The sequence below is a fragment of the Labrus bergylta genome, chromosome 2 (assembly GCF_963930695.1).
Source record: "Labrus bergylta chromosome 2, fLabBer1.1, whole genome shotgun sequence".
Taxonomy (NCBI): domain Eukaryota; kingdom Metazoa; phylum Chordata; class Actinopteri; order Labriformes; family Labridae; genus Labrus; species Labrus bergylta.
The window spans coordinates 22898356-22908776 of record NC_089196.1 but is presented as its reverse complement, the minus strand read 5'-3'; the positions used below and the strand labels follow the sequence as shown (position 1 = coordinate 22908776).

The 10421-nt window shown below is 40.6% G+C and overlaps 2 protein-coding genes across 2 annotated transcripts; both read left to right on the top strand.

Moving 5' to 3' along the window:
• Positions 1-668: 668 nt before the first annotated feature.
• zgc:152830 (uncharacterized protein LOC767682 homolog) lies at positions 669-6058 on the top strand. Its single transcript, XM_065949315.1, is given in 17 exon segments — positions 669-796; positions 893-926; positions 928-984; positions 1325-1367; positions 1370-1472; positions 1592-1700; positions 2232-2359; positions 2459-2558; positions 2686-2761; positions 2880-2965; positions 3313-3417; positions 3710-3785; positions 3892-4010; positions 4103-4186; positions 4335-4392; positions 5266-5447; positions 5546-6058. Coding segments are annotated over 17 exon segments (1611 nt in total). The 5' UTR covers positions 669-683; the 3' UTR covers positions 5684-6058.
• Positions 6059-6737: 679 nt separating this feature from the next.
• pcna (proliferating cell nuclear antigen) lies at positions 6738-9886 on the top strand. The gene is made up of 6 exons (XM_020647462.3): positions 6738-7188; positions 8194-8291; positions 8378-8445; positions 8532-8726; positions 9160-9283; positions 9374-9886. Exons 1-6 carry the CDS (start codon positions 6968-6970, stop codon positions 9448-9450), a joined length of 783 nt encoding a protein of 260 aa, XP_020503118.1. The 5' UTR covers positions 6738-6967; the 3' UTR covers positions 9451-9886.
• The last annotated feature ends 535 nt before the right edge of the window (positions 9887-10421 follow it).

The following is a 10421-nucleotide window of genomic DNA, read 5'->3' as shown; positions in this document are numbered from 1 at the left end:
CGACTTTCTTTTGTTCAACCTTTGAGAAGATTCTAACGTGCAGCTGTCTGCAGCCCCGCGTGCACTAGGTGCGTGGGGGGTAAAACAAGCATTAGGTGATATCCAGAGAGGTTTTTATTCAATAAGATACTTTTGTCATACTGCTTTGTGTGAATACCGTAATTCTTCCCTTTTAATGAAGTGATTTTAGTAGTCAGTGATGGTTTGTCCAATGCTTTATTGGGTCATTCATCATCCACAGCATAAAGTATGAAATTGATCCTCTCATGTTGCAGAAAATGTTTTTTTAATCTAGATTTAGTTTCGATTTAAAGGGCCCATTGTTTGTTTTTTTTTTGTTGCAGAGATTACACTTTCATTCTGACTCTTCTGTGTGTTCATGTCATTTGATCTCAGAAATATCTCACGCGTTTAAATCTGTCTGGTTAAGGGATTTGTAACATCATGCACTGTCTGCTTTGGTGATTTCTTCCTGTTAAGTGCACACTACAGCAGGTATTACGTTTATATCACTACAGTGAGACAGGAAATCAACATGTGACACTGTAAATGGAAGCAGATCTCAAAGGTCTTGCAGGTTTGAACACTTTGACCCACTTTGTTATCGTTAACCTGCATTATAAAAACTGATATAAGGACCTACTTGTACACTCTGAGCTATCTTCACTTTTCTGTGTCAGACAATGCTGACAGTGCTAATAAAAGAGGAATTAGGTCTGTTTCATTTGTGTTTTTTTTTTTTTCTTCTGTCCAGCGTCCCAGCCCCTCGATGGACCTCTGACCTCAAGAACCAGAAGTGAGTATGAGGAGAAATGCTCTCTGTCGGGGGAAGTTATTTTTCTGCATCTTCATGGACTGTTGTGTAAGATCATGTTATTTTCTTTCTTCTCAGTTTTGATGGCATCGTGTTGGTGACCGAGAGCCATTGACTCACTGTCCTCTGAGCTCGATTGTCTGAAAGTACCACTGCAGGACTACAGCTCCGTAAGTTCTGCTCTTCATTCAACTCAGCAGAGAATATTTAACGACGTCTTTTAACACCAAGACTAAATGGTGTGCAATGAGACGGAGTAATGATTCTCCAAATCTCTAGACTAGTGACCTTTTGCCTCTGAGCCTCTGAGGGAGATGTTTACATTAGCAGGAAGTGCCATGAGTAGAGTATACTTATTATCATGAATGTTCAGTTTGACATGCATACAAAAATATTTTCAATTTTTTTTGCTTACTTACATTGGAGTTAGCAACCGTGTTTGTACTGTAACAGCTCTAGTGATGTTGTTTCCTTTGTGGTTATTTTCTTAACCTCCTCCTCCTCCTCTAGGTGGACAGGGGTCTCGGGGAGGAGGTGGTGGTCCTGAAGGTCCCTGTCTCCCTGGCAACCGCCTCGTGTTTGCCTCGACTGGCCCAGTAAACCGTGACTACGATGACGTCAGGTGCTTCAGTGACGCAGCACTCAACGGCATCAAAAGGTCAGTTGACTCCCCCCCCCCCCCATCCTCGTTTGGCTTTGAAGTTGATGGTTTATCTCTGTTTTTTGTTTGTTTGTTGTTGTTTTTTTGCTGTTTTGTTCATCCACCTTTCTTTTCAGGGCTTGAAAGCCGGTATGCCAGCGCCCCCTGCTGGTCTGTCCTCCACACAAAGACTACAAGAACTGTAACATTGTGGCAAGCACTGGGAGCCCTTCAGGCTCTCTACATGTATGAAGAGTCACCTCTATATGCAAGGCTTACATTAAAGGTCCTCTAACTTTATCTCTTTTTTACTAGTCATGTGTACTGCTACTTTGCTACTACCCTTTTTAACAGATCTATTATGTGTTCTACTGTATATGGGGTGTGCTGTGGTGTAGGGCATCAAACATGTAGACAAGGAAAAATCCAATTCGATCATCCCAATATATCTGTCACTGGCAAACATCAGCTGATGATACGGGCCTACAGTTATTTGTTCAGGCTCTACGATAAAGATATAATCAACAATTTGAGGGTAAAACGGATGTGAGAGTTTCAGTGTTATTGCACGGGAACTGTTTTCTGACGCCATGTGGCTGATTTAACAAATGTGTCTCTTGAACACAAAAAGCTACTTTTTTTTCAGGTAGCAGTTGTTTACCACAAATTTCAAAAATGTTAAATCAGTTATGACACAAGATGAGCGGTCATTTCAGATGCATTATAAACAAAGTGTAAACTGTCCACTTTCTGAGTTGGTATCTTTATGTATTTAAGCCCCTGGAAGTGAGGGAAGCGAAAGTCAAACCATCCGACCAGAAGGTGTGTGTTCTGGGGCTGTGGGCAGCCCAGGAGGCTGAGGGGAAGAGACTGATGGAGCTGGCTGATGCTCTGGAGAGTGGGAGGTGGGTCACATCAATAAAAACACAAATACAACCCAGATTTTTTTTTTTTTCCATGTTGTGTTCAACCCCTTCACCTGCTGTCTTGTTCCCCCTCTTCAGACTGGCATGTCGTGACATCGGTGGCTCAGATCCTGAGCGTATGGCTGCTCCACGTGTGGCTGACTACGTCCAGAAGCTCTTCAAGGACAGCCCTGTGCAGGTAGTGAGAAATAAAATAGCATGAGTGCAGATAGAATCAGTGAAATGTGGAGGGACAATTTCAGTCAAGGTCCAATACAATAGTTGACAAACAGGAGACTGTGTTTTTTTTTTTTTTTTACCTCTAGGTGGAAGTGGTGAGCGACCTGGCAGTTCTGGAGAGAGAGTATCCCTGTCTGGCTGCTGTCAACCGCTGTGCCAACTGTATGAGAACATACCTTATTGACATGTCTTCAGACACTGACTTTTAGGATTGTTAGATGCTTGTTTATACATTCGATTTTACATTTTGTATATTTCTAAAACATTCCTCTTCATGCAGGTGTGCCTCGTCACCAGGGCAGAGTCATCAAGCTTCAGTACTGTGGAGCAGGTCCCGTCACCACGACGCTCATGCTGGTTGGAAAGGTGGGAGGACAACGCCACAGACTTCTATCCTTGAACTAATAAAACATGAGTATCCTCTAAACCCCTCTTAAAGAGATATAAGAACATGTCCTCAGAAGTGTACCTTTAAAAAAGAAAAAAAAAAAAAGGAAGATTTGAGATCAAAACTGCATCAAACTGTTCCTGTGAACTTTTTTTTTTAGCAGTGTAGTAAATACGATATCTTTACTTTTATGTTAGAAAGGCTGATTTTAGGCAGTTAAAATGTTGAGATTTAAAAACAATGAATGTTGGGTTTTATTGTTGAAGTATCAGTCAGAGAAATTCTGGTGCCAGCATTCGACTGACAACATTTTAAATGTTTTTAGGGCATCACCTATGACACAGGCGGAGCAGACATCAAGGCCGGTGGATTCATGGCAGGGATGCACAGGGACAAGTGCGGAGCTGCTGCTGTCGCTGGCTTCTTCCAGGTGATGTTAGACTCAGAGGAGCGTTCACTGCAAGTCCACACCTCCTTTGCTACAGATGCACCAGATTCCATCCCTTCTTGAGTACTCTTCAGGGGAGAACAAGGGTCATCACCCCCCCCCCCCCCCCCCCCCCTCTCCCCCTTTTCATTCGAATAATTACATATAAAATGTTAACTGATAATTCAAGTTGAATGCATTTAATGAAAGTTTACAGTACGGTTGAACAAAAAGCATTGTCATATAATGAGCATCTCTTGTTTTTTCCTCTGTCCTCCACTTCGCCCTCTTCTAGATTGTAGCCAAGCTGAAGCCAAAACACCTGAAGGTTATCGGCTCCATGGCCATGGTGAGGAACAGCGTTGGTGCAGGTCAGTCTTTTTTTTCTTTTTCTTTTTTACACCTTTCTCTATGTTATCTATGTTAACACACCCGTATTAAGCAGCTGTTTAATTTTGTGCATGTGTGTTTTCTCAGAATGCTATGTGGCTGATGAGCTCGTTGTTTCTCGCGCTGGTCGCAGAGTGAGAGTGGGAAACACAGACGCTGAGGGCCGTATGGTGATGGTCGACCTGCTCTGTGAGATGAAGGAGAAGGTGAAAATATTCAACTAGTACTTCTTAGTCCTGAGCTGTGCATCCTTTACTTCTGTCCCTTCATTTTCTGATCATGTAATCTGTGTCTGCAGGCCATAAAGGAGACTTCTCCTCAGCTGTTTACCATCGCTACTCTGACTGGTCACGCCATCAGAGCCATGGGACCCAATTACTCTGTGAGTACTGCTGAGTTTATTTATAATGTATAAATTAATACTGCAGCTCCCCGAGGGATGTTGATATCTATGCACTACAATCAAACAATCCTCTGCAGTAGAAATCATTGTTTGTACTAAGCTAAAGTTTTGACTTTCCTTTTTGTAGATCATCATGGATAACGGCCCGGCCCATCGCAACAACAATGCTGCTCAGTGGCAGAAAGGTGAGCAAATGAATAAACTTAGACCATGATTGTTTCTTTTTCGATCAGTGGAGGAAAAATATTCCTGATTAGAGCTGTCAGTGGATTAAAATAAATGATCTTGTTAATTACAGGGCTTTGTGGTTCATTAATGTCTGCGAGTTTCTTTAAGTTTTAATTTCTTAAATAACGTTGTAAATAGTTATTTATTCAAACTTTATTTTGAAGTTTAGTCACTAACTACTTATTGATTCTTTCATACCTGTGGGAACAATAAAGTTCTTCTGATTCTGGTCCACTCACCAGGTTTTTCCAAGTCTTTCCACTTCACCTCCTTGCCTTTATTACATTAAGTAGAGTTGTAAACACTTCTTTAAGCAGCTCCTGAACAACTGAGCAAACTGCTTTCCAGAGGAGAACTGATAGATGCAGCTACAGTATAAGCTCCAAACAGCTAATAAAGGCAGACCAGAGTTTACTAGTTAATGCAATGATTATCAGATATATTCAGAAACATTTCATCAGCAAAAACCAAAAGTTATTTTCAATCATTTGTTTCTTTTTATGAAAGCTTCTCTGTTTCGTGTCATTAAACATTATACAGAACATGTGTGTCAGGAGACATATTTTATCATAATTAAACATCATGTCCATCTATCAGTGATTTTGACCTTTTTAAAAGTGGTCAGAATTTAAACAAAAAATCAAATACAATATAGAAAACATCTCGTACTGTAATCTTACTCTTTGATTTAACCACTCCTTATTAAAGTACATCGGGTGAAATGGCAGGGTTTGATATTTTGACTGAAACAAAAACTTAGACATAATTACTGATCCAAAACAATATAACACTGTCACTAACTAACCCGTGGTTTTGGACCTCTTGTGCAGCCGGAGAGGTTTTGGGTGACGTGTTCGAGGTGTCCATGATCAGACGAGAGGACTATGACTTCCACAAGGGCAAGTCTGAGTATGAGGATATCCTGCAGTCTAACAACCTGCCTTCCTCTGCCACCCCTCGAGGACATCAGACCCCAGCAGCCTTCCTCATCATGGCCTCTGGGCTCGACAAGGTGCTCACACATTGTCAGAACGAATTGTTATTGATCTACAAGTATGGAGAGTTCAATAAGAGAGAAGTTCAACTATTAACCTTTAATTTTCTACGCAGCATGGTGTGGATTCTGGCACGCCTCTTCCTTACTCCCACGTTGACATCGCAGGATCCAGTGGTCCTTTCCCTGGTGTCCCAACAGGAGCCCCCATCATTACAATGGCAACCAACTACATCTTGTCTGATAGTCTTTAAGCACAGTGTAAAAAGACTACGAGCACTGTACTCAATCCCAAAGCATATTTGTAATTGTCCAAGTGTAGATGAAACTCCTGCCAAAACTTGTGATACATTCCTTACACATCAGATTACTTTTCTGCTACAATAGTCTTTGCTTTTGTTTTCAAAAACTTATGATATCCATCCTATCTCCACCAAGAGTCAAATGAGCCTGTTTTTAAGTGGCCTCAATCAGTATATGCTCAGGTTAAAGGCAGTTTGTAAAATAAACATCCTTTTTATACATCTCTGTATGTGTATGTCAAACTGGAGACAAGGTTGAGTGGCAATGTGTGAATCAAACTAAGCACTCCTCATTTGATCAATTAAACAAAACAAGAATTCAAAGTTTGTTGTGTGCTCTCTCTCTAATTATTTAACAGTATTGTATACTTAAGGGTGTGTTTTATGTTTGTCTTGTGGGACACATAACCTAATGTATTTTGGTTAGTGTGGCAGAAGAATCAAACTGTAAATTTGAAAGGTTTACATGAAAACTTCCCAAACTCATTATTTTTTCACAGTGTTCTGAGTCGCACTGATGCTGCAATACAGCGTTTGATGAAAAAGAGGTTAAAGAAAAACAATGTTTGTCCCATTTGGTCAATGAAGATCCATTCAAAAGAACAGTTAACATAAGTCTGAATATACATTATTCTGTTATAATTTCTTAACTATGCCAACATGCATCAAAAACATAGATCAAAACCCACAATTTTGGAAAAGGGAACATTATTTTTTTTGTTTGAACACTTTGTACAACACAAAACTAAATAAACCAAACAGTTTCCTTTAGGGATTGTTATCGAAATAACTATAATTTAGTGTTTTGGATAACACTTTTACATTAATTCAGTTTTGATTTAGTTTATTTTCTTTAGTTCATGCGTCAAACACTTTCATAATTGTCCTCTCCAACATGGCCGACATTGGTAACCACTTGTATAATCGCTGCGAATTCATGTGCGATGAACGACAAGGATCCGGAAATGACGCAGACGCGCCGAGTCTTTAAAGGCTGACGTTAACGCGCGCTTAAAGCTCAAACCTTTTCCCTCAGCAGTGAGAGTCGTGACTGCGCGCTGCTTCTTGCTCTGCCAACAACACACAAAGGCTGAACTCTGAAGAAGAGACTCTGCTTACTTTTGTGTGAAAACTTCAGCTGCAGCCTCCAGTTGTGACGGAGTGACGCAGAAAGACGACTAAGACGTCATTTTTGTTTGAATCCACGCAGACTTTCAATACTACTCCGCAGCAACCATGTTTGAGGCTCGCCTGGTGCAGGGATCCATCCTGAAGAAGGTGCTGGAGGCTCTGAAGGATCTGATCACAGAAGCCTGTTGGGATGTCAGCTCGTCTGGTATCTCTCTGCAGAGCATGGACTCCTCTCACGTCTCCCTGGTGCAGCTCACCCTGAGGCACGACGGCTTCGACTCGTACCGCTGCGACAGAAACCTGGCCATGGGGGTCAACCTCAGCAGGTAGAGCAAAACACGACACGTGATAGAAGAGAACATTAAGTTTGTTTTGTTTACAGCTGTAACCACTAACACGATCAAACGGTGACTTCAGCATCTTTTTGTTTGATAAAGTTTAAGGCTCTATGTTGCAGTGGCCATCTTGGCGGAATTGCCCGGGCATGTCTCTGCTGCACCGATCAAAAGTTAACTCTTTAATGTCAGCGCTCCGTTAAAACCTTCCAAGACTTTATAACTCATTTAAAAATAATAATAATAATAATAATAATAACCTTTCTCCGTTTAAAAATTGCCACCTTGCACTTTAAATTTATTCTGCGGCATCATTTTGGGAGGCACTGGCGACATTGTGATTGCGTAGTGACGTCACGTTAGCGCCAAATTCTTCACAGGAAGGGTTGGCGGGAAATGTTGAACCCGGGAAATTTCTACTTCCGTTGCCCCACTGCCGCTCTTTGTGACGTTACGCCGGTGCTGTGGATGACGTTTTGATACTCTATTATGATGTCGGAGCATGCGCATAGACGTTTTGTCAACTTAGTTGATATTAAAAAAAAAACAAAAAAACAATCCAAAGTTGACAGAATTTGGACTCTTAAGATTGAATTTAATTATCAATAGATGACAATTAAAGTCCTACTTGGAGGGGCAGATATTATAAGATTAATCTTCCCTCTGCTCCTTTTCATTCAAAATTTGAGATTTTATGTTTGTTTGTTTTTCTTAACTTTATTGTTTTTTTTAATGAAATAAAATTGACATAAAAATGAATAAATTAAAGTCCTACTTCTTAATTAAGCATTCAAGCTCTCTTTTCTTTTTTTGCTTTACGGGTTGACTAAGGCTATTTTGTCTTTTTCTTTCAAGATCAAAACTTGCCATCTATCACTAAAGCAGTTGTTTGTTTTTAAAATAAATTGTAGGTCTTCTTCTTTCTGCCCTGCAAACCCTGCTTTTAAAGATTTTAAACCTATGTCTAACATGACCTTTTGTCTTGGTTTCCAACAGTATGTCAAAAATCCTGAAGTGTGCAGGAAATGAAGACATCATCACTCTCAGAGCAGAAGACAATGCAGACACACTGGCCCTTGTGTTTGAGACACTCAGTACGTTCCTCAGTTATTGTATTAAACAGAATGAAGTGGCACTTTTGCTTTTTCCTCAATTAACTTTTTGTTATTTTGTCTGACAGATCAGGAGAAAGTCTCAGATTATGAGATGAAGTTGATGGACCTGGATGTAGAGCAGCTGGGTATTCCAGTAAGTCATCTGTGGCATGTCCTTGTCTTGTAAATAGTAATTTACACGCACAGAGTTCCTAATCCTCCCCTGTCTCCCCCTCTCAGGAGCAGGAGTATAGCTGTGTGGTGAAGATGCCCTCTGGGGAATTTGCCCGTATCTGCCGTGACCTGTCCCAGATTGGCGACGCCGTCATGATCTCCTGCGCCAAGGATGGAGTCAAGTTCTCTGCCACAGGAGAGCTGGGCACAGGAAACGTCAAGCTGTCCCAAACCAGCAACGTAGACAAAGAGGATGAGGCAGTAAGTGAGACTATTTGAGTCTGAATCAAAGCAATAGTTGATCTACAATCTGAGCTATAACATCACCACTAGCTGTTGATTGTCACTTTAAGGCAGTAATGAAGGATACATTTAATAACCTGTCTGCCATAACATAGATTTCCCACAAGAGAGCAATGACTAGTTTTCTTTTTTTTAACCAGATATTTGCAGACTCTACTACGTTGCTACATCAACTTTAAATGTTCTCTATTGATTTATTTACATGTATATTTATTTACCTTTTAAAGGGACTGTTCCAGCTCTGCTCTTATGGAGCTCCTGTTGTTTGTGTTGAATGTAAATATTATCAAAAAGAACATGTTTGAACGTTTTGGACGACAAGCTGCCCAAAAAGGCAATTTGAAGACAGAAATGAACTTCCAAGTGTTGATTATCAACTTTCTGTCATTAGGTCACCATTGAGATGAATGAGCCCGTCCAGCTGATCTTTGCCCTCAACTACCTGAACTTCTTCACCAAGGCCACGCCGCTGTCCAAGACGGTCACCCTCAGCATGTCTGCTGATATCCCCCTCGGTTAGTACAAGTCACTGCGTCTCTTAGTACTCAAATCTCTGTGTGCTGCAAAGACTGGCCCTCACCTAACTGTTCTTTGTCTTTCTCCAGTGGTGGAGTACAAGATTGCTGATATGGGACATGTCAAGTACTACTTGGCGCCAAAGATCGATGAAGAGGCTTCTTAAGTAGTTTTATATCTGAACCAAAAGGGAGAATAGAGAAAGTGTTCAACTGGGACTCTTCTTGGGTGATCTGAAGGTATCTCGTTGTTTTATTGATCACTCTGAGGATTCTGGTGCCACATGGTGAGAGGTGCAGTTTCAACTTGTATTTACAGTCAGCGGTACGAGTGATGTCATCAGTGTGATGAAGCTTCAGTGATTGGACTGATGCTCTGAGCGGCTGGCTGTGGTCCAAACAGCCCGGTGTAAATGTCAGCACTTACTCACCCCACAGCTGTGTGTGTCCCTCTATTTTTGCCTGTTTTGGATTTCAAGTATCTCATTCCTTGTAGATAACACATTTGTAAATAATTTCTGTGGTTTCGCACTGTCAGCCGACCCAAAATGTTTTGTATTCATTGATTCAGTCCAAAATAAATGATTCAACTTGTTTCCAACACTGGTTTTGTGATTCTGAAGTTTGTGAGCAGAAGCTTCTCATATAGCGTGAGCCTAAAAAAAAATACACTTGAACAGAATTTCTAAATATTTTCCACTCTTCATGTGATATGGAATTGCTTGTCATCAAGAGCCATTCAGTTTTTTGCTAACCTCTCAGCATTAAGGTAATTAATGCTGCTGGGATCACCTTTTTACACATCTAGCCAAATCTATAGCAGATATGTTGATCTGACATCTGAGGGAAAACAAGCTTTTCAAATAAAGTCACTTGTGTAAAGCTGTGGTTGAAGACTGGATAAGATTATAATTAAAGTAAAAAGCTGTGCAGCATTGAAGTAACCAACAGTTATTAATTACAAGTAAGAGTCCAGCAAATAATCTCTTCAGTGACTGAGAAGGAAGGTAAGTATAGAAGCAATGGCATCCCTGGTTGTTTTGTGTAACTTATCAAAAGATTAACTTAATGTTTGTTAAAATCTGATGGCTCACCTGAACTACTCTTGCTTTGCTGTTGGGATATAGTAAAATAAAAA

Bases quoted from the DNA above. Each gene is read 5' to 3' on its own strand.
- pcna (XM_020647462.3), top strand. From the start codon at position 6,968: ATGTTTGAGGCTCGCCTGGTGCAGGGATCCATCCTGAAGAAGGTGCTG. The intron at 7,189-8,193 runs GTAGAGCAAAAC...GGTTTCCAACAG, and splicing joins ATGGGGGTCAACCTCAGCAG to TATGTCAAAAATCCTGAAGT. The intron at 8,727-9,159 runs GTAAGTGAGACT...TTCTGTCATTAG, and splicing joins TAGACAAAGAGGATGAGGCA to GTCACCATTGAGATGAATGA.